This window comes from Hemitrygon akajei, chromosome 13 (assembly GCF_048418815.1).
Source record: "Hemitrygon akajei chromosome 13, sHemAka1.3, whole genome shotgun sequence".
Classification (NCBI taxonomy): domain Eukaryota; kingdom Metazoa; phylum Chordata; class Chondrichthyes; order Myliobatiformes; family Dasyatidae; genus Hemitrygon; species Hemitrygon akajei.
The window spans coordinates 16545842-16570044 of record NC_133136.1 but is presented as its reverse complement, the minus strand read 5'-3'; the positions used below and the strand labels follow the sequence as shown (position 1 = coordinate 16570044).

Genomic DNA, 24203 nt, shown 5'->3' with positions numbered 1-24203 from the left:
GATGTACCGTGGAGAGCATTCTGACAGGCTGCATCTCTGTCTGGTGTGGGGGAAGGGGAAGCTACTGCACAGGACAGAAAGAAGCTGCAGAGGGTTGTAAATTTAGTCAGCTCCATCTTGGGTACTAGCCTACAAAGTACCCAGGACATCTTCAGGAAGCAGTGTCTCAGAAAGGCAGTATCCATTATTAAGGACCTCCAGCACCCAGGGCATGCCCTTTTCTCGCTGTTACCATCAGGTAGGAGGTACAGAAGCCTGAAGTCATACACTCAGTGATTCAGGAACAGCTTCTTCCCCTCTGCCATCCGATGCATAAATGGACATTGAAACCTTGGACACTACCTCACTTTTTAGTATATATTATTTCTTTTTTTGCACCATATTTAATCTATTCAATATACATATACTGTAATTGATATACTTAATTATTCTTATTTTTGTTTTTAAAATATATATTATTTCTGTTTTTGCATGGTTTTTAATCTATTCAATATACATATACTGTATAAAGTATACTGAATAAGATTTATTTATTATTATTAATTTTTTTCTTCTATATTATGTATTGCATTGAAATGCTACTACTAAACTAACAAATTTCATGTCACATGCTGGTGATAATAAACCTGATTCTGAAGTGTATATGTAATTGAAAAAGAGCAAGATCATAGCGAGGTAAATAGTAAGGCCAGGTGTCCATCTTATCACACACGAGTCTGATAATATGGCTTCATTACTTTATTTCTATTTTTTTGCATTAATTACTATGAATGCTGTTCATAGATTTCAGTTCAGCATTCAACACAATCATCCCTCAGAAACTGATTGGAAAGCTGAGCCTACTGGGCCTGAACACCTCCCTCTGCAACTGGATCCTAGACTTCCTGACTGGGAGCAGCATCTCCAACACCATCGCACTAAGCATGGGGGCCCCCCAGGGCTGTGTGCTCAGTCCACTGCTGTTCACTCTGCTGACCCACGACTGTGCTACAACACACAGCTCGAACCACATCATCAAGTTCGCCAATGACACGACCGTGGTGGGTCTCATCAGCAAGAACGATGAGTCAGCATACAAAAAGGAGTTGTGGCGGTTAATGGACTGGTGCAGAGCCAACAACATGTCTCTGAATGTGAACAAAACAAAAGAGATGGTTGTTGACTTCAGGAGGGCACAGAGTGACCATTCCCCACTGAACATCGACGGCTCCTCGGTAGAGATAGTTAAGAGCACCAAATTTCTTGGTGTTCACCTGGCGGAGAATCTCACCTGGTCCCTAACACCAGCTCCATAGCAAAAAAAGCCCAGCAGCATCTCTACTTTCTGCGAAGGCTGAGGGAAGTCCATCTCCCACCCCACATCCTCATCACATTCTACAGGGGTTGTATTGAGAGCATCCTGAGCAGCTGCATCACTGCCTGGTTTGGAAATTGCACCATCTTGGATCAGAAGACCCTGCAGCGGATAGTGAGGTCAGCTGAGAAGATCATCGGGGTCTCTCTTCCCGCCATCACGGACATTTACACTACACGCTGCATCTGCAAAGCAAACAGCATTATGAAGGACCCCACACACCCCTCATACAAACTCTTCTCCCTCCTGCCGTCTGGGAAAAGGCACTGAAGCATTCGGGCTCTCACGACCAGACTATGTAACAGTTTCTTCCCCCAAGCTATCAGACTCCTCAATACCCAGAACCTGGACTGACACCAAATTACTGCCCTCTATTGTGCTTATTGTCTTGTTTATTATTTACTGTAGTGCCTGCACTGTTTTGTTTACTTTATGCAGTCCTAGGTAGGTCTGCAGTCTAGTGTAGTTTTTTTTCCTGTTGTTTTTCACATAGATCATTGTAGTTATTGTACTGTTTCATGCAGCACCATGGTCCTGAAAAATGTTGTCTTATTTTTACTGGGTACTGTACCAAAATGTCAAAATGCCAAAATTTACTGGGTATTGTCAAAATGACAATAGAAAGTGACTTGACTTGACTTGAACTATTTAATAGACGTATATGCACTTGCTGTAATTCAGTTTTTTTTCCTCTATTTTTATTTATCATGTATTTCATTGTACTGCTAGCATAAAGTCAACAAATTTCATGACATAGACCAGTGATATTAAACTGGATTCTGAAAGAACAGTAATGCCAGGGGTCAGAGGGCTCTGGATAAGCATCAGGAAGAATAGTATCGGTAGAAGCCAACTTCAAGTGCATTGCAGCACTCTGGGGCTAGCTGGTCTTCAGAAAGGTCTCTACAAATAATAAACATTTCTTCTCTCTTTCGTATAACATCTTCCTGACATTTCACACTGCCACCCAGCTTTGTGTCATCAGCAAATTTGCTAATGTTACTTTTAATCCCTTCATCTAAATCATTAATATATATTGTAAACAGCTGCGGTCCCAGCACCGAACCTTGCAGTACCCCACTGGTCACAGCCTGCCATTCTGAAAGGGACCCATTAATCACTACTCTTTGTTTCCTGTCAGCCAGTCAATTTTCAATCCATGTCAGTACTCTGCCCCCAATACCATGTGCTCTAATTTTGCCCACTAATCTCCTATGTGGGACTTTATCAAAAGCTTTCTGGAAGTCCAGGTACACTACATCCACTGGCTCTCCCTTGTCCATTTTCATAGTTACATCCTCAAAAAACTCCAGAAGGTTAGTCAAACATGATTTTCCCTTCAAAAATCCATGCTGACTCAGACTGATCCTTCTACTGCTATCCAAATGCGTCGTAATTTCCTCGTTATAATTGACTCCAGCATCTTTCCCACCACTGACGTCAGGCTAACCGGTCTATAATTTCCTGTTTTCTCTCTCCCTCCTTTCTTGAAAAGTGGGACAACATTAGCCACCTTCCAGTCAGCAGGAACTGTTCCTGAATCTATAGAACATGCTGGCCTTTATAACAAGAGGAATTGAGTATAGGAGTAAAGAGGTCCTTCTGCAGCTGTACAGGGCCCTGGTAAGACCCCACCTGGAGTATTGTGTGCAGTTTTGGTCTCCAAATTTGAGGAAGGACATTCTTGCTATTGAGGGAGTGCAGCGTAGGTTCACAAGGTTAATTCCTGGAATGGCGGGACTGTCATATGTTGAAAGATTGGAGCGACTGGGCCTGTATATACTGGAATTTAGAAGGATGAGAGGGGATCTGATTGAAACATATAAGATTATTAAGGGATTGGACATGCTGGAGGCAGGAAGCATGTTCCCGCTGATGGGCGAGTCCAGAACTAGAGGCCACAGTTTAAGAATAAGGAGTAGGCCATTTAGAACAGAGGATGTGGAAAAACTTTTTCACCCAGAGAGTGGTGGATATGTGGAATGCTCTGCCCCAGAAGGCAGTGGAGGCCAAGTCTCTGGATGCATTCAAGAGAGAGTTAGATAGAGCTCTTATAGACAGCAGGGTCAAGGGATATGGGGAGAGGGCAGGAACAGGGTACTGATTGTGTATGATCAGCCATGATCACAGTGAATGGCGGTGCTGGCTAGAAGGGCCAAATGGCCTACTCCTGCACCTATTGTCTATTGTATATAGACTTTGATGAGATGTGGCAAAGCCCAACAGAAGACACAGCATTGATCCTGGAAGCCTAAAACTACAGGCAAAACAAATTATTAACAAAGACAAGGTTGTGTTTGAGAATGGAGATGACCAAATAAAGCAGCATTTTTCAGAAGAAATCAAGTTAGAAATAACCTATACTGAGAAAATGAAATTCACTCATTTTTCATGGGCTCCATGCCCTGCAGTTATGAAGGTAAATAAGCCAATTTTAAATGTTTGGGTGCTTTTCCACCCTGAATCATGCAGAGAACTTGTAGATTTCTCAATAGCAGTTTCCTCAGAATTGCCATGCTGACTGATAGAAGATGAATCAGCTCTCATGAGAATGCTTTCCACAGTGCAGGGCCCCTTATCTAAGAAAGGATGTGTTAGAATTGGAGAGGGTTCAAATGAGGTTCACGAACATGATTCTGGGATTGAAAGGCTTGTCATATGAAGCTGGTTTGATGGCTCTGGGCCTCTACTCATTCAGAAGAATGAGGGGTGACCTCATTGAAACCTATCAAATGCTGAAAGGCCTTGATAGAGTGGATGAGGAGAGGATGTTTCCTATGGTGGGGGAGTCTAAGATCAAAGCACACAGCCTCAAAGTAGAGTGGTGCCCTTTAGAACAGAGATGAGGAGGAATTTCTTTAGCCAGAGAGTGGTGAATCTTGGAATTTATTGCCACATGCATCTATGGAAGCCAAGTGATTGGGTATTTTCTCTGTGGCTAAAGTAAGAGTTGGAATGTTATGGTGAGGTTGTATGAGGCATTGGAAAGGCCGAATTTGGAGTATTGTGTTCAGTTTTGGTCACCGAATTACCGGAAGGATATTAATAAGGTTGAAAGAGCGCAGAGAAGGTTTACAAGGATGTTGCTGGGACTTGAGATACTGAGTTACAGAGAAAGGTTGAATAGGTTAGGACTTTATTTCCTGGAGCATGGAAGAATGAGGGGAGATTTGATAGAGGTATATAAAATTATGATGGGTATAGATAGAGTGAATGCAAGCAGGCTTTTTCCACTGAGGCTAGGGGAGAAAAAAAAGAGGACCTGGGTTAAGGGTGAAGAGGGAAAAGTTTAAAGGGAACATTAGGGGAACTTCTTCACACAGAGAGTGGTGGGAGTGTGGAATGAGCTGCCAGATGAAGTGGTAAATGCGGGCTCACTTTTAACATTTAAGAAATGTGGACAGGTACATGGATAAGAGGTGTATGGAGGGATATGGTCCAGGTGCAGGTCAGTGGGACTAGGCAGAAAAATGGTTTGGCACAGCCAAGAAGGGCCAAAAGGCCTGTTTCTGTGTTGTAATGTTCTATGGTTTCTTACAGAATAATAAGGTAATGTGAGTAGTACTTATTTACCATTTCTTTTCCAAAGGCAGTGTGATTTCCTGGAATACCTTTTAACGAGCTTTGGACAAAAGTTATAGGTTTCATCTGAAAGCTTCAATGTCAACTGGCATGGAGGAAAGATGCACTGCACAATCTCGTGATGGCATTACATTTGACACAAGGCAAGCATCAGATGCATCAAGATGACTCTCGCCAACAAGTACCTGAAGCTCAGCAATCGACCTACATGTGAGCATACCCAGACTGGTATTTATGTGGCAACCCCACATGGAGATCCTACACAAAAGGATCTGATTATTCTAGACATCGATTGCTCCTTAAGTAAATAACTTGCAATTTTTCAGGAAAGCAAGGTTGAAAACCTCGCTAGAGATAAATTTCAAATGTTGGGAGTGAATCACCTTGAAACATTATTTCCAGGGCAAACAAAAAACGTGCTTAATACTCAGATGAATTCCTCCAAAATAGAAACACAACAGTCATAATTACAATAATTCACTGCACTAATACTGTACAAGTTAATCCCACATTTTCACTTATGGACTTCATCTTACGTTCTCGATCATTATTGCTTATTTATTATTATTACTATTTCTTTTTGTACTTGCGCAGATTGTTGTCTTTTGCACACTGGTTGGACATCCATGCTGATGTGGTCTTTCATTGATTCTGTTAGGATTATTATTCTAATATGGATTTATTGAGAGAAGATGAATCTTAGGGTTGTATATGGTGACATGTATGTACTTTGATCACTTAAGTTCTTGATCTTAAAGTCCATTGCCTGAAAAAAAATTGAGCTGGTAAAGCACTAACAGAGAAGTGAAATGACAATCTGAACACAGCACAGGGTGATCAATCAATGACAATCGTAGATATAAGTGCAGACAAGAGAAATGCAATTTGTAATTAAAACCAACAATAATCAGGTGTGCACGTAGTAAACAGCAGAAAAGTGTCAATCTTCTGAGAAGCAAATTTAGAGCTACCAGGGATGTAAAGTCTTTGGTCCACATGCATCTAGCAATAATAATAAGACCATAAGATATAGAAGTAGACCATTCAGCCCATCAAGTCTGCTCTGCCACTCCATCACAGGCTGATCCAATTCTTCCAGTCATCCCCACTCCGCTGCCTTCTCCCCATACCCTTTGATGCCCTGGCTAATCAAGAACCTATCTATCTCTGCCTTAAATGCACCCAATGACTTGGCCTCCACAGCCACTCATGGGAACAAATTCCATAGATTTACCACCCTCTGACTATAGTAGTTTCTCCGCATCTCTGTTCAAAATGGACATCCTGAAGTCATGCCCGCGTCCCAGAATCCCCTACCATAGGAAATAACTTTGCCATATTGAATCTGTTCAGGCCTTTTAACATTCAGAATGTTTCTGAGATCCCCCCTCATTCTCCTGAATTCCAGGGAATACAGCCCAAGAGCTGCCAGATGTTCCTCATATGGTAACCCTTTCATTCCTGGAATCATTCTTGTGAATCTTCTCTGAACCCTCTCCAATGTCAGTATATTATTTACAAAATAAGGAGCCCAAAACTGCACACAATACTCCAAGTGTGGTCACACAAGTGCCTTATAGATCCTCAATATCACATCCATGCTCTTATAATTTATACCTCTAAAAATGAATGCCAACAGTGCATTCCCCTTCTTTACAACCGACTCAACCTGGAGGTTAACCTTTAGGGCATCTTGCACAAGGACTCCCAAGTCCCTTTGCATCTCTGCATTTTGAATTCTCTCTCCATCTAAATAGTAGTCTGCCCATTTATTTCTTCTACCAAAGTGCATGGCCATACACTTTCCAACACTTTCCAACATTGTATTTCATTTGCCACTTCTTTGCCCATTCCCCTAAACTATCTAAGTCTCTCTGCAGGCTCCCTGTTTCCTCAACACTACTCGCTCCTCCACATATCTTTGTATCACTGGCAAATTTAGCCACAAATCCATTAATACTGTAGTCCAAATCATTGACATACATCGTAAAAAACAGTGGCCCCAACAATGACCCCTGTTGAATTCCACTGGTAACTGGCAGCCAGACAGAATAGCATCCCTTTCTTCCCACTCTCTGTTTTCTGCCGATCAAACAATGCTCCACCCATGCTAGTAACTTCCCTGTAATTCCATGGGCTCTTATCTTGCTAAGAGGCCTCATGTGCGGCACCTTGTCAAACGCCTTCTGAAAATTCACATACACCACATCTACTACATCTCCTTCGTCAACTCTGCCTGTAATTTCCTCAAAGAATTGCAGTATGTTTGTCAGGCAGGATTTTCCTTTCAGGAAACCATGCTGGTTTTGGCCTAACTTGTCCTGTGCCTCCAGGTACTCCGTAATCTCATCCCTAACAATCAATTCCAACAAGTTCCCAACCATTGATGTCTGGCTAACAGGTCTATAGTTTCCTTTCTGCTGCCTCCCACCCTTCTTAAGTAGCAGAGTAACATTGACAGCAACTGTAACCTCCGAAGTAAATTACTCAAACTTCACAGAATAATGAGAACATATACTTGGAGAATGAGTCAAAAATCTCAGCTGCTTTATCATGGGTTCATCATCCAAGTCATAACGGTAAGAATTTACCCAAATGTACTTAACTTTTATTCATACCATATACTGCAGAACTTTTCAGTGTACTATATTACTCATTAACCAAAGATTATTCTACAATATCAACAAGTTAATGTGAACCCTCAGTAATATTCCTCGACAATCAAGGAGCAGCACATTGTTGAGACCTCCCATGTTGACCAGGGTCAACCATAGATGTTACAACATGATAAACAAGCCAATACGCAAGCTAGGGCAGTACAATATGGAGAGCAAGCTGTTGCCCATGTGGCAGGCTCCCACTCTACATGCAGCTGATGAATCCGAAGGAACGGCAACACTTTATGGGACTCGCCCAATTAGTCTGCATAGGCTCTTATTAGTAGTCTACCTAAGGAGGTTGAGATGGAGGCTGTAATCACAGCGGGCTAGGAGACAAAGTACAGAAAGGAAGTGGAACTCAGAATGGCTCTTAAGAGAATCAACATAGAGCCTAAACAACAGGATTTCAGAAGAGTGGATAGCCAAACTTTTTCCCAGGGCGGAAAGTCTCCCAATGTAAATTTGGAGACTGTTTTGCAGAGTACCTATGCTCTGTCTGCCAGAAGAAGTGGAATCTCCCAGTGGCCACCCACTTTAATTCCACTTCCCATTCTTATATCCATGGTCTCCTCCACTGCCGTGATGATGACACACTCAAGTTGTTCCGACTTAGTTGACCCTAAATTGATGAGGGTAGGGCAGTGGATGTGGTCTACATTGACTTTCGCAAAGCATCTGACAAGGTCCCTCATGAGAGACTCATCCAGAAAGTCATGAGGCATGGGATAAGTGGAACGTTGGCTGTTTGGATAAAAAAATTGGCTTAAAGGAAGAAAGCAGAGGGTAGTTGTGGAAGGAAAGTATTCTGCCTGGAGGTCGGTGACTAATGGAGTGCCGCAGGGATCTGTCCTGGGACCCTTACTATTTGTGATTTTTATAAATGACCTGGATGTAGAGGTGGAAGGATGGGTGAGTAAGTTTGTGGATGACACGAAGATTGGAGGAGTTGTGGATGGAGCTGTAGGTGCTCGAAGGTTACCAGAGGATATAGACAGGCTGCAGAGTTGGGCAGAAAAATGGCAGATGGAGTTCAATCCGGACAAGTGTGAGGTGATGCATTTTGGAAGGACAAACCAGAAGACTGAGTACAGGATTAATGGTCAGTTACTTACGAGTGTGGATGAACAAAGGGACCTTGGGATTCAAATCCATACATCCCTCAAGGTTGCTGCTCAGGTTGATAGGGTAGTTAAGAAGGCCTATGGGTTGTTAGGTTTCATTAACAAGGGGATTGAGTTCAAAAGTAGAGAGGTCATGTTGCACACTCGACAAATCTCTGGTGAGACCGCACTTAGAGTATTGTGTTCAATTCTGGTCACCTCATTATAGGAAGGATGTGGAAGCGATGGAGAGGGTGCAGAGGAGATTTACCAGGATGTTGCCTGGTTTGGAGAACAAGTCATATGAAGCAAGGTTAGCAGAGCTGGGACTTTTCTCTTTGGAGCGTAGAAGAATGAGAGGGGACTTGATAGAGGTCTACAAGATTATGAGAGGCATAGATAGGGTGGATAGTCAGTACCAGTTTCCCAGGGCACCAATAGCAAACACCAGAGGGCATATGTACAAAATTAAGGGAGGGAAGTTTAGGGGAGACATCAGGGGTAAGTTGTTGTTTTTTTTTTGTTTTTTTTTTTAAACACAGAGGGCTGTGAGTGCCTGGAATGACTTGTCAGGGATGGTGGTGGAGGCTAAAACATTAGGGGTATTTAAGAGCCTCTTGGACAGGCACATGGATGAAAGAAAAATGGAGGGTTATGGGGTAGTGTGGGTTTAGTACTTTTTTTAAGGATTATATGGGTCAGCACAACATGGAGGGCTGAAGGGCCTGTACTGTGCCATAGTGTTCTATGGTTCTATGGAGTAGCCTCCAACCTGTTAGCATGAATATCGATTTCTCCAACATCTGCTAATGCCTTGCCCCCTTCACCATTCCCCATTCCCTTTTCCCTCTCAGCTCATCTCCTTACCTGCCCATCACCTCCCCTAGTTGCTCCCTCCTCTTTTCTTTCTTCCATGGCCTTCTGTCCTCTTTTAGATTTCCCCCTTCTCCAGCCCTGTTATCTCTTTCACCAATCAGCTTCCCAGCTCTTTACTTCACCCTTCCCCCCCCCGCTGGTTAATCTATCACCTTGTGTTTCTTCCTTCCTTCCTCCCACCTTCTAACCCCTCATCTTTTTTTTCTTCAGTCCTGATGAGGGGTCTCAGTCCAAAACGTTAACTATACTCATTTCTATAGATGCTGCCTGGCCTGCTGAGTTTCTCCAGCATTTTGTGTGTGTCGTTAACGACAGCAGTCAGAGGAGAATGGCCAGAGTGGTTCAAGCTGACAGGAAGGTGACAGTAACTCAACTAACCACACGTTACAACAGTGGTGTGTAGAAGAGCATCTGTGAATGCACAACACATTGAAACCTGAAGTGAATGGGCTACAGCGGTAGAACATATTTTAGCCACTTTATAAGGTACAGGAGGTACTTAATAAATTGGCCAGAGTGTATAACCTCATCACTGCTAAATCAGTGAGGAAGTAGCAAGTCATTAGACAATGTCACCAATGCTAGTAATAAGTTCATGTCAATCTTATATTCACTTTTCTGACATCACGTGCAACAATGCATGGAGGGAAGCAACAGCGCAATTACCAATCAGCAAATCAGACTTTGTCCCTTTGTACTGCATGTTTCATGTAGAAATGACAGAAAGCCACTCTATCACCCCCGCGGCACCTGCAGCATCATTTGATAGGACTGTGGCTAATCTTCTACCCAAGAGCAACCTTCTGCACTACTCTCCATTTCCCAAATACCTAGAGTCGTCAGACTCTGAATATGCTAGATAATTTCACAACATATGCCAGTGATATTAAACTGGATTCCGAAAATGAATTTCCACAGCTTTCCATAGCAGAAAACTCCACAGAAACACAGACTCTGGGTGAAGTTTTTTTTTTGCCATGTCCTCCGTCATGAATGCCTGATCTTGAAGCTACCAACTGTATTTCCAGACATCCCACCCAAGATTCTAGATTCAGATGTATCACATGCACATCGAAGCATACAGCGAAATGCACCATTTGAATTGCAACCAACACACCCAACAACGTACTGGTGGCAGCCTGCACGTGTTGCCACACATTCCAGTGCTAATGCAGCATTCTCACAATGCTCAGCAGAACAACAGCAGAAGAAGCCCCATTCCGCACCCCCACCCACCCACATACACAGTTCTCCAAACTCAGGACTGGCTGTCTTTCACCTCTAGCCATCTGGGACTCTCAGAAACTGGGCCTCCAACTTCCCCAGCAGACTCAGAGACTCACAGATTTGGTGCCTCAGCCATTGGGCCCGAAGTCCCAAGGGAACCCCTCAAGGGAAACATTTCCACATTATATCATAAAAGATGTGGAGCTATCTAACCAAGACCTTAACATATTACTTGCTTCTTATAAATTACATATCGATGCAGTTATAAAGGTGGCAAGACAGCAGCTATACTTCAGTAGGAGTTTGAAGAAATTTGGCATGTCAACAAATACAGTCAAAAACTTCTATAGTTGTACCATGGAGAGCATTCTGACAGGCTGCATCACTGTCTGGTATGGCGGGGCCGGGCTACCACTTGAGCACTGGGCTACAAAGTACCCAGGACATCTTCAGGGGGTGGTGTCTCAGAAAGGCAGTGTCCATTATTAAGGACCTCCAACACCCAGAGCGTGCCCTTTTCTCATTGTTACCATCAGGTAGGAGGTACAGAAGCCTGAAGGCACACACTCAGCGATTCAGCGACAGCTTCTTCCCCTCTGCCATCTGAGTCCTAAATGGACATTGAACCCTTGGACTCCTCACTTTTCTGAAAAATATACACTATCTGTTTTTACATGATTGTTAATCTATTCAATATACATATACTGTAATTAATTTACTTATTAATATTATAATTTTTTTCTTCTATATTATGATTTACATTGAACTGCTACTGCTAAGTTAACAAATTTCACGTCACATGCCGGTGATAATAAACCCGATTCTAATTCTGAGATTACTTGGTCGATGAATTTTAAACAAGTGATTAGTTCACTGCAGCAGTCATGACTCGAGAGATACTGCAGTATATTAAATATATAGTATTAGATATTACAGAAAATAATGACCAAATAGTTATCAGATGGCTAGAGGTAGCTGAATGTATTAAGGAACTATTTCATGTTGCTGTGCAAGAAGTACTTTCCCAAGCGTTTTACTTAGCTATCATAACATAGAACTGAATGCCAGCCATTCTCTGGAGGCTAGTGTTTGTACAATGATTACAAGTAAGAGGTTCTAATCGCCAACTAGTAGGGGACAACAAAATAGTTTTTGTTTATGAGATTGTGTCGAATTAAATAATTAGAAATGCAACATTATAAAACCCAAGCCAGGATGTCAAATTGAGGAGGTTTTGGCTTAAAGCAAGTTAGCTAATTCAAACGTTTTGTTTTCTGAGCGGCATTCACCTTTGGATGAATACAGGCACAGAGATGAGGAAAGGACCCTTAACCCACCAAGTCCATGCAAACCATCTAGCACCCACTTGCACAACAGCCTTCAATACACTGATGACCCAAGTGCTCATTTTGATACCCCTTTCAAATGTGCCAGTCTCCCCCTCTCCCCCAGGCAGAAGAAAAAAAAGATTCCTCTGATACATTCTAAATCTCCTACTGCTCAACCTAAACCTATACCGCCAAGTTCAAAATACATGGGGGAAAAAGAATGTCTTGCTATCCTATCTAAGGCCCATATTTTTAACAAGCGATTAGTATACTGAAAGGAAACCATATCTCAACTAGTTTGCCTTCTCAGCCTACTCCACTTCAAAGAAAACAAACCCAGTCTTTCTATAGCAGGGGTTCCAACCCTTTTTTTTAATACCATGGACCCTTACCTTTAACCAGGGGGTCCGTATGCCTCAGGTTACAAACTCCTGTACTAAAGTGTCCTGGATCACCATTCCAGGCAATATCTCAACAAATCTCCTCTCCACATTCTATATTATACAATCACATCGTTCTCTAAGTGTGGTGATTGGAACTACATATAGTGCTCCAGCTATGGCCACACGAACATATCTTTATAAACAAATGTTCACAAAACCATACCAATTGACAACACAAAAGCCCCTTATGGGCATGAAGTGTTCTCTGGCTTCTTTCTCAGTCTCCAGCTCTCTGCCTGCAGCCCTGTTGATCAGATACTCCCTAAAAATCAATGAAAGCTTCCACTTCTACCAACTGTTCAAGCAGTAGCTTCCAGATCTCACTTCGCATTTACATGAAAAGCATACCCATTACCTTTCTAATTATTCTGTCAATTACTCTAAGCTTATAGTATTTGCCTATTGCTCTTATTTAAAAAAAAGAACTAGGTTTCTCCTACTCTCTTCTATGCACGTATTATATTTTAAATACTTTAATTAAATTTTCACTTAGCCGCCTCAGCCTATTCAAATCTTTCCACGGGGCTAGATTTCTCCAGTGCCCTCTCTCTAAATACTATCACCATCTTCGTCTATCACAGCAAGTACAATTCTGTACATAACTATGAAGTAACACGTGCTTTGTATCATTCTAGAATAGCCACTCAATTCCAATATTCCAGTTTTCATTATAAAGGATCCACAATTACTTTATCTACCCATCTTGTTATATTCAGGAATCCGCAATTGTGCACTCCAAACGCTGTACTTCTCAGAACTACTCCCACTCTCTATCCTCATACTTAAACTTGCACACAGTGGGAATACTTCCCTGGCTCAGTCATGAACTGGATAATAGGTGAGAGTCAGAGCACTACAGCACAGAAACAGACCCTTCAGCCCATTTGAAGTGGATCCACTGTGGATGTGGTATATTTAGATTTTCAAAAGGCTTTTGACAAGGTCCCACGCAGGAGATTAGTGTGCAAACTTAAAGCACACGGTATTGGGGGTATGGTATTGATGTGGATAGAGAATTGGTTGGCAGACAGCAAGCAAAGAGTGGGAGTAAACGGGACCTTTTCAGAATGGCAGGCAGTGACTAGTGGGGTATCGCAAGGCTCAGTGCTGGGACCCCAGTTGTTTACAGTATATATTAATGATTTAGACGAGGGAATTAAATGCAGCATCTCCAAGTTTGCGGATGACACGAAGCTAGGCTGCGGTGTTAGCTGTGAGGAGGATGCTAAGAGGGTGCAGGGTGACTTGGATAGGTTAAGTGAGTGGGCAAATTCATGGCAGATGCAATTTAATGTGGATAAATGTGAGGTTATCCACTTTGGTTGCAAGAACAGGAAAACAGATTATTATCTGAACGGTGGCCGATTAGGAAAAGGGGAGATGCAACGAGACCTGGGTGTCATTGTACACCAGTCATTGAAGGTGGGCATGCAGGTACAGCAGGCGGTGAAAAAGGCAAATGGTATGTTGACATTCATAGCAAAAGGATTTGAGTACAGGAGCAGGGAGGTTCTACTGCAGTTGTACAAGGCCTTGGTGAGACCGCACCTAGAATATTGTGTGCAGTTTTGGTCCCCTAATCTGAGGAAAGACATTCTTGCCATAGAGGGAGTACAGAGAAGGTACACCCGATTGATTCCTGGGATGGCAGGACTTTCATATGAAGAAAGACTGGATCGACTAAGGCTTATACTCACTGGAATTTAGAAGATTGAGGGGGGATCTTATTGAAATGTATAAAATTCTAAAGGGATTGGACAGGCTAGATGCAGGAAGATTGTTTCCGATGTTGGGAAAGTCCAGAACAAGGGGTCACAGTTTAAGGATAAAGGGGAAACCTTTTAGGACCGAGATGAGGAAAAACTTCTTCACACAGAGAGTGGTGAATCTGTGGAATTCTCTGCCACAGGAAACAGTTGAGGCCGGTTCATTGGCTATATTTAAGAGGAAGTTAGATATGGCCCTTGTGGCTAAAGGGATCGGGGTATAGAGAGAAAACAGGTACAGGGTTCTGAGTTGGATGATCAGCCATGATCATACTGAATGGTGGTGCAGGCTCAAAGGGCCGAATGGCCTACTCCTGCACCTATTTTCTATGTTTCTATCTAGTCTGTTCCAGCCTCGTCTTCTGACTAATTCGATCTACCCTCGCCCTCCATACCCCTCTCTCCACCAGGCTACTAAAATACTCTTAAATGTTAAAACTGAACCTGCATCTACCACATCCTGTGGAAGCTCATTCCACACTCACATCACCCTCTGCTCAAAGAGGAGCCCCCTTAGGCTCCCCTTCAACACTTCACCCTTAATCAGAATCAGCATCCAGTTTAACATCACCGGCATAGGTTGTAAAATTAGCTAGCCTTTAACTTCTAGATCTAGTCTCAAACCTCAGCGGAAAAACCCTGCAGCATTTGCCCTGACTATTCCCCTCATAACTTTGTATACCTCTATCAAATCTCCTCTTATTCTCCAGGGATTAAAAAATCCTAACCTATTCAACCTTTCCCAATAAGTCAGGTCCTCAAGTCCTGGCAACACCTTTGTAAATATTTTTCTGCACTTTTTTCAATCTCATTGATAGCTTCTTGTAGGTAAGATGACCAAAAGAGCACACAACACTCTGTATTTGGCCTCATCAATATCTTATACTTCTACATAACATTCGTACTTAATACTGATTTATGATGGCCAAAAGCTACTTTACCACTTTATCTACCTATCATGCCACTTTCAAGGAATTACCCGTATGTATCTGTATTCACAGACCTGTCTGTTCTACTGCATACCCCAGCCTAACTTCAATTTCAAACTTAACTATTTCTAATTTTAAAATAAGTGGAGATATATTTTGCTTTAACAACTCATCTAAAGTTAAAGATTTTCTAAAATAAAAAAATGAATAGACACTAGTGACAAAACTCCCCATGCTAATACTCAGTAAAACATTCAAGCTCATAAATTACTTTACAACACTTGTAAAAGTCTCTTTACTACCACTAATCCCAAATGCAAGTGTCCCAATTGCAACTCTAGTGTCTCGTCCCGAACCGTTGGCTGTTTATTCCCTTCCGTAGATGCTACCTGACTTGCTGTGTTCCTCCAGCATTGTGTATGTGTTGCCCAAGATCTCTAGCACCGGCAGAATCTCTTGTGTTTAAGATTTGCTGCTCTTAACAACCTTGTCGGGTCTTTCTGTGTAACACCACTGTATCACTTTACACCAGGGGCTTCATCCTGGGGTCCGTGGACCTCTTGCTTAATGGTATTAGTTCATGGCATAAAAAAGTGTTGGGAACTCCTTATTTACTCTATTGCAAATTCTTGCAGCTACTTGCTCGCAATCATTCCATATGCACATCATAGTCTTCTAGCTACAAGAAATTTTATTTCTGCTTAATGCATGCTGCAATGATGGTGTATCCTGATCTCCTGGTTTATCTGGAGAACAAGGGATGCACATTTAGGGCTGGAGACCGCAGGCATCCTCTTGAATTACAGCCAGGTGCCTCCTGGCAACAGGTTTCCAAGCATGTAGGAGGTATTACAGCATAGTGCTGCCAGTATGTGGTTACATTTTGGAGAAGCTTATGATTCAGACAACTCTGCTCGAAGCTGCAGGAAATGTCAGTGAAGTCTTCTGCCCCTGAGCATGCACTCAGTGGAGCAGTGAGCAGCAAGCGGTGAGAAGTATCAGTAAACAGTGACAGTGAGGCTGTAGATCCAGCCAGCTCCATTGTGGGTATAACCCTTCCCACCATCGAGGGCGTATTCAAGGGACAGAGCCCTCAAGGAGGCAAGATCCATCATTAAGGACCCTCATCATTTGGGACATGCCCTCTTGATTTCTACCATCAGCAAGGACGTACAGGAATTTGAAGATCCACAAAATGACTCAAGATCATCTTCTTCCCCTCCATCATCATATTTCTCAATACAGCATGAACACTACCCTGTTATTTGTTTTCTTGCACTACTTATTTTGGAATTTACAGTAATTGATGCCTTTGCACTGTAATGCTGCCACAAAAAAACAACAGGTTTTACATTATATAAAAAGTGATAATAAAGCTGATTCTGCTCTACTGACAAAGTTCTTTGCATAAGTTTTATACTTAAGAGAAAGGCTATTGTGAATGAAAATCTTGCCAAAAAGTCAAGAATCACACTTCCTATGAGATAATAATTGTGCATCTACTACTCCCGTCTGGGTTAACCCAAATTTCAACCACCAATACTGCTTTTATCATCCTAGGCAATGTTGAAGGAATTGGTTGGCCACAGTGACATCAAAATGCTTTGAAGTCAGTCAGAGATTATTCTCGTAGAAGACTAAAGCTATTCATACAGTAGCCAGCTGGAGAGCATACAGAAGATTCCTGATGAAGGGTCTTGACCCAAAATGTCGATTGTTCATTCATTTCTATAGATACTGCCTGACCTGCTGAGTTCCTCCAGCACTCTGTGCCTGTTGCTGAACAGAGAGTAAGCTTCCTTTTGGCAGAGTGAAATAAGCCTCTTCCCCCACAAAATCTCTTGCTCACACTTTAAAGAGAACAGATGAGAGTATATTCAATACAAGAACGTAAAGACTGATAACAAAATTGGTTGTGTTTCTATAATAGATGTTAAGTAACTGGAAAATAATATTAATGGAAAGTGTCTATCAGAATAAAGACGTGCAAGTTTAACCCTAGAAAAACTTTGGATTAATCCAAGGTTTATTATTGCTGCCTTATATGACCAAAATGAATCCCAATGCAGTTTTCGGTTACACAGACATACTTTGATAATCAATTTACTTTTCTTTGATGGACTGAAAAGCCAAATGCATGAGAGTCAGCAATTTGATTTTGAAATATGACTTGGCCCTTTTTTTTGCATTTAAAATTTACACACCCATCTTTCAATCATCTCAACTTTAGAATTTATCTTCATGACAGCACACTTTTTAAACCATAAATCCTGAGCAAATTCAATTGGATTGTTAAGAAAACGTCCATGAAACCAATTCCAAAAGGGAAAAGTAAAACTGTACCAATGAAGTCAACATTTCAGTGAGATCAATCAAACACACAATCTGATATTGTAATCAAAACTTGGTAATTAAGTTTGCACAAAAACTGAAAAGTTGCAGGATTATGCAAGCCAAAGTGAACAGATCAGGACACTCTTGTTTGATTACAGCTCAACATTAATTAAATTCCTGCTCTACTCACTTTATGCTCATGACTGAGGCTAACTAAGCACAGCTCCAATTCCATACTTAACCGACAATACCACTGTCATTGGCTGAATCAAAAGTGGTGACGAATCAGCATATTCGGAGATTGAAAATTTGGCTGAGTGGTGCCACAACAATCACCTCTCACTCAATGTCAGCAAGACCAAGGAGCTGATTATTGACCTCAGGAGAGGGAAACTGGAAGTTCTCATCCAGGGATCAGAGGTGAAGAGGGTCAGCAACATTAAATTCCTCAGTGTTATCGCTTACTGTACTGGGACTAGCATGCAAGTGCCATTATGAAGAAAGCAAAGCAATGCCCCTTCTTTCTTAGAAGTTTGCATGTCATCTAAAACTGACAATTTTCTATGTGCTGTGGATAATATACTGACGGACGGCATCATGGCATGGTATTGAAACACCAGTGCCCTTGAACAGAAAACCCTAGAAAAAGAACTGGATGTGGCCCAGTCCATCATGGGTAGAGCTGCCCCCACCACTGACCCACATCTACATGGAGCACTGTTGCAGGAACACAGTATCCATCATCAAGGACCCCCACCATCCAGGCTATGCTCTCATTTCGCTGCTGCCATCAAGAAGGTGGTATAGGAGGTTCAGGACCCACATCACCAGATTCAGCAACAGTTATTATCACTCAACCATCAGGCTCTTGAACCAGAGGGGATAACTTCACCCATCCCATCACTGAACTGTTTTTAGAACCTACAGACACAATTTCAAGGCCTCTTCATCTCATGTTCTCAACGTTTATTGCCTGTTTACTTGTTATTCTTTCTGTATTTGTAGTTTGTTGTCTTTTGCACATTGTTTGTTTGTCCGTCCAATTGGGTGTGGTCTGGCACTGATTCTATTGTGTTTCTTGTATTTACTGTGAATGCCCAAAAGGAACTGAATCAGGGTTGTATTGTATATGGCAACATATATGATCTTTGATAATAAATTTACTTTGAACTTTGGATTTTTTCCTCAGAATTCTTTATCATAAAAAATTTACTTTTCCATTAAATACTCACCAAGTTAAGACTATTTTGAAAACAGAGAAAAACATTCCCCGCATCTGCCCTACAAATACAATACACTTCATCCTATTGGTAAGTACTTTATGCAGGAACTATTACTTCCAAGAAAAGTACAATTAACATTATTTGGCTGTCTTGGAAAAAAAGGACAATCTCAGTAACAATCCCCAAGAACGCTTGACATGGAAATATAAAACTATGAAAAACATCAAGTATTTAGTATGGGCTAGCAACAATAATGTACAATCAGTCACCAAATACATGGATGTTATAGTGGGTCTCAGCTAGTCCAAGTGCACCAAACCACCTTTGCAATTTCATTTGAAGGATAGTTTGGACATTAACCCCACCTCCACAGCCTTTAATGTAATGGAATCAGGATAGTGGTCCTTGTTCTGGTAATATTTTTTAAAAAAATACAGGAACTATTTTCATTTGTAACTTTTATATTTTAATATGGAGAGAATATAGACAATAGACAGTAGGTGCGGGAGTAGGCCATTCGGCCCTTCTAGCCAGCACCGCCATTCACTGTGATCATGGCTGATCATACACAATCAGTACCCCGTTCCTGCCTTCTCCCCATATCCCTTGACCCCACTATCTATAAGAGCTCTATCTAACTCTCTCTTGAATGCATCCAGAGACTTGGCCTCCACTGCCTTCTGGGGCAGAGCATTCCACATATCCACCACTCTCTGGGTGAAAAAGTTTTTCCGCATCTCTGTTCTAAATGGCCTACCCCTTATTCTTAAACTGTGGCCTCTAGTTCTGGACTCACCCATCAGCGGGAACATGCTTCCTGCCTCCAGTGTGTCCAATCCCTTAATAATCTTATATGTTTCAATCAGATCCCCTCTCATCCTTCTAAATTCCAGTGTATACAAGCCCAGTCGCTCCAATCTTTCAACATATGACAGTCCTGCCATTCCAGGAATTAACCTTGTGAACCTATGCTGCACTCCCTCAATAGCAAGAATATCCTTCCTCAAATTTGGAGACCAAAACTGCACACAATACTCCAGGTGAGGTCTCACCAGGGCCCTGTACAGCTGCAGAAGGACCTCTTTACTCGTATACTCAATTCCTCTTGTTATAAAAGCCAGCATGCCATTAGCTTTCTTCACTGCCTGCTATACCTGCATGCTTGCTTTCATTGACTGATGTACAAGAACACCTAGATCTCATTGTACTTCCCCTTTTCCTAACTTGACTCCATTTAGATAGTAATCTGCCTTCCTGTTCTTGCCACCAAAGTGGATAACCTCACATTTATCCACATTAAACTGCATCTGCCATACATTTGCCCTCTCACCCAACCTGTCCAAGTCACCCTGCATTCTCATAACATCCTCCTGACATTTCACACTGCCACCCAGCTTTGTGTCATCAGCAAATTTGCTAATGTTACTTTTAATCCCTTCATCTAAATCATTATTGTATATTGTAAACAGCTGCGGTCCCAGCACCGAACCTTGCGGTACCCCACTGGTCACAGCCTGCCATTCCGAAAGGGACCCGTTAATCGCTACTCTTTGTTTCCTGTCAGCCAGTCAATTTTCAATCCATGTCAGTACTCTGCCCCCAATACCATGTGCTCTAATTTTGCCCACTAATCTCCTATGTGGGACTTTATCAAAAGCTTTCTGGAAGTCCAGGTACACTACATCCACTGGCTCTCCCTTGTCCATTTTCATAGTTACTTCCTCAAAAAACTCCAGAAGATTAGTCAAGCATGATTTTCCCTTCATAAATCCATGCTGACTCGGACTGATCCTTCTACTGCTATCCAAATGTGTCATAATTTCCTCTTTTATAATTGACTCCAGCATCTTTCCCACCACTGACATCAGGCTAACCGGTCTATAATTCCCTGTTTTCTCTCTCCCTCCTTTTTTGAAAAGTGGGACAACATTAGCCACCCTCCAATCAGCAGGAACTGTTCCTGAATCTATAGAACATTGGAAAATGATTACCAATACGTCCACGATTTCTAGAGCCACCTCTTTAAGTACCCTGGGATGCAGACCATCAGGTCCCGGGGACTTATCAGCCTTCAGACTCAACAGTCTATCCAACACCAGAAAAAAAGAAAAAAAAAGAAAAAAAGAAACCACATAAATTGCTAGAACTTTAAAGAAATTGCTAGAAGTGCACAACATCAGACAACAGTAGTAACAGAGGTTACTGCAGAGGACCCTTAAAACTAGAGAAGTTCTTTTTTCTCTATGTAAAGGTTCTGATAAAGGCTACACTCTCCCCTGATACTACTGTCCGACTTGTTGAGCGCTTGCAATATTTTCTGTTTTTGCTGATTTGTACAGACTCGTTTAATAAATAAAAGTAATTTAAGCCCATACAAATATCTGCACGCTACATATTTCCTGCTGATTCAGGCGACAAATTCAAGTGACTGAGTCAAACTCCCACAGATTTCTGATCAACTTAGGAGTGTCAAAATGAAAGCTATTGTTCTTTGCGAGAGGTCAAGAAGTTACAGTAATGTAGGCGTTCTATCGTACTCACATCAGTTTTTCTGAACTTGGCTTTTAAGCTTTTCATTTTCGTCCAATGTCACGGCAGAGTACCAGATCTCAAATAAGTCTAGACAAAAAACACAAAACACCATAAATCGGGAAGTGCGTTTCCTAACTCGCGAAATTTATGACGGTACTTTCAGCGTTTGCTTACAGTGAATATTTTCTGCACGGCTGCTAGACAATACTCCTGAACTACACACTAACTAAACTGTGCTTCTTTTCGTGCGACTCAGTAGTATTTACGTTTAAAGCTGCCAAAACTACTATTGTGTTCATTGCCTTAGCGTGAATTAGATCTAGCAAAGATGTTCGAGGAGAAAGGGAACAAACGAAACGGAGATGTTGGAACATGCATCCACAGTAACAAGAGCCCGTTTGACAGTCCTTGTTTGACACAACTTTCAGCTTCTGAGCTCAAAACTTCATCGAGAAACTTTTGCGGCTTGATTACCCCCTAAGGCGCTTTCTAGAAAGTCGTCCCCGGTTTTAAATAAATCACCGCCTCGCTCCTCCGCGGCAGCGCCGTGTTTCTTTTTTGTGTCTGTGTGCGGCTCTCCCATTCATTCTCTTAAAACTCCCTCCATCTGTTCCCAGCCCTCGCTCAATCTCCCTCCGCTCGAGGGTGACAGTTCTCAGAAACGCGGTGCACTCGATAAAACTTCCACCGCTCCAAACAATAACCCCATTCATTCGCTCATCTGCTCTATTTACAATTCGAGGAGGGGAGAGAGAGAGAAACGACGACAGAAATGCAACCAAAACGTGCCTTCCCCCCCCCCCCCCCCTAAAATTAAAAGTCTTTATAAAAAGGAATTCTGGCTTATCGCAGTTTGAAGCGGAACTCACCCCATCCCAGTGCGGGAGCCGAAGGTGTCCGTGTAAAGTTGTAAGGAGCCGAGTTACATGCGCGTACTTTCCCTCCCTCCCTAACACTGGTCTGAGTGCCTCGCGGTGGAAAAGGCAACGGCAGCGCGTGCCATTGCCCCCACCCCCCGCGCGTGTTCACGTCATCCGCAGGGAGCGCGCCGCGCGGACACGCGCCGCGCCGCGTTCCGTCCCCTTTGTTGCCCTCCCGAGAGCGGTAGTGAGCGCCGGTCTCTTGGGGATCGCTCGCTCGCAAAGCAATGACTGGCGAATCCACTCGTCAAAAGCTTCCACCCCACGCACTATTTCTGCCTTATGGGCTATATGGCCACATGGAATTCTACAACAATGCAGGAAGAAAGCCAGAAATGGAATGTAAACTCTTTGCAAAGAGCAATGTAATTAATTGCTTGTCGCTGCTAGTTCATAACTCAGCAAAATTGCGTACTATGTAGCGCTCTTACACGGATTTTAGTACAAAAAGTATTCACAAAATAAAGGGCAAATCTGCTTTGTCTGCATGTTCACTTGATTGACACCAGCTAGCGCTCAATGTGAAATACTGCTGTCAGGTTTACCAGTGTTTGGGATTCTGTCATGCATACACACTGCTTTTAGGTCTGTGTCCAGCAGTTGTGAGCAAGCAATCATTTGATTTAATTGGAATGATTAATGAGATTTTAGAGTTAGACAATGACGTGAGCCAGACATGTCTCTACCCACCACTAATTTCGACATTGGATGAATGCTGCCTGCTATATCCTCTGGAATTCAATGTACTAGCACAAACACAACATTATGGTCACTGTAACATAAATATTCACATATTCTTAGACTGCTAAAGAAATCTGTTATGTTACTTAATATTAAACCTAGTATGCAGAGATATTGTATATTTCTACAACATCCTGGAGTCATAGAACAGAGAGTGAGCAGCTTCAAGTTTCTGGGTGTCAAGATCTCTGAGGATCTAACCTGGTCCCAACACATTGATGTAGTCATAAAGAAGGCAAGACAACGGCTATTCTTTATTAGGAGTTTGAAGAAATTTGGCATGTCAACAAATACACTCAAAAACTCCTATAGTTGTACCGTCGAGAGCATTCTGACAGTCTGCATCACTGGTATAGTGAGGGGCTACTGCACAGGACTGCAAGAAGCTGCGGAGGATTGTAAATCTAGTCAACTCCATCTTGGGCACTGGCCTACAAAGTACCCAGGACACCTTCAGGGAGCAGTGTCTCAGAAAGGCAGTGTCCATTATTAACGACCTCCAGTACCCAGGGCATGCCCTTTTCTCACTGTTACCAGCAGGTAGGAGGTACAGGAGCCTGAAGGCACACACTCAGCGATTCAGCAACAGCTTCTTCCCCTCTGTCATCCGATTCCTAAATGGACATTGAAGCTTTGGACACTACCTAATTTTTAAAAATATACAGTATTTCAGTTTTTGCACATTAAAGAAAAATCTATTTAATATATGTAATTGATTTACTTGTTTATTATTATGTTTTATTTTATTTGTTATTGGTATTATTATTTTCTCTCTCTGGTAGATTATGTATTGCATTGAACTGCTGTTGCAAAGATAACAAATTTCACATCATATGCTGGTGATAATACACCTCATCCTGATTCTGAGAAATAAGCCCTTCTGGCCAATGAGTCCTTGCTGGCCAAGATTCCCATCTAAGCAACTCCCTTTCGGGAGTGAACCCCAAGGAAGAAATCCGGAGCTGGAGTCTCTAAGGCAGTTTGAGGTCGTTTACAACTTCACTCTGGCAGCCTCTGCAATGACACTGGCACCAAGCTGTATTGGCGCTTGCCCTTCCCTTGGACCACATCAGTGATATGGAGAGGGAAACCCACTGCATGGGCAACAGCTGGTTCTTCAAACCTTCCCGCCCAGGCTTGTGCCCTGGAGAGGGCACAGACCACCAGAGGTGCAAACCCATGTTCCCC

At 42.4% G+C, this 24203-nt stretch overlaps 1 protein-coding gene across 1 annotated transcript in view; it reads right to left on the bottom strand.

The window, feature by feature from the left end:
• rai14 (retinoic acid induced 14) overlaps positions 1 to 22332 on the bottom strand; it is a 210030-nt gene extending 187698 nt beyond the window's left edge. Inside the window, exons 1-2 of the mRNA XM_073064192.1 lie at positions 22224 to 22332; positions 21364 to 21441 (exon numbers count right to left, since the gene is read on the bottom strand). Of these exons, the coding sequence (XP_072920293.1) occupies positions 21364 to 21399 (36 nt within the window). The 5' untranslated portion in view covers positions 21400 to 21441; positions 22224 to 22332. The remainder of the gene's footprint in view (positions 1 to 21363; positions 21442 to 22223) is intronic.
• Positions 22333 to 24203: the final 1871 nt, after the last annotated feature.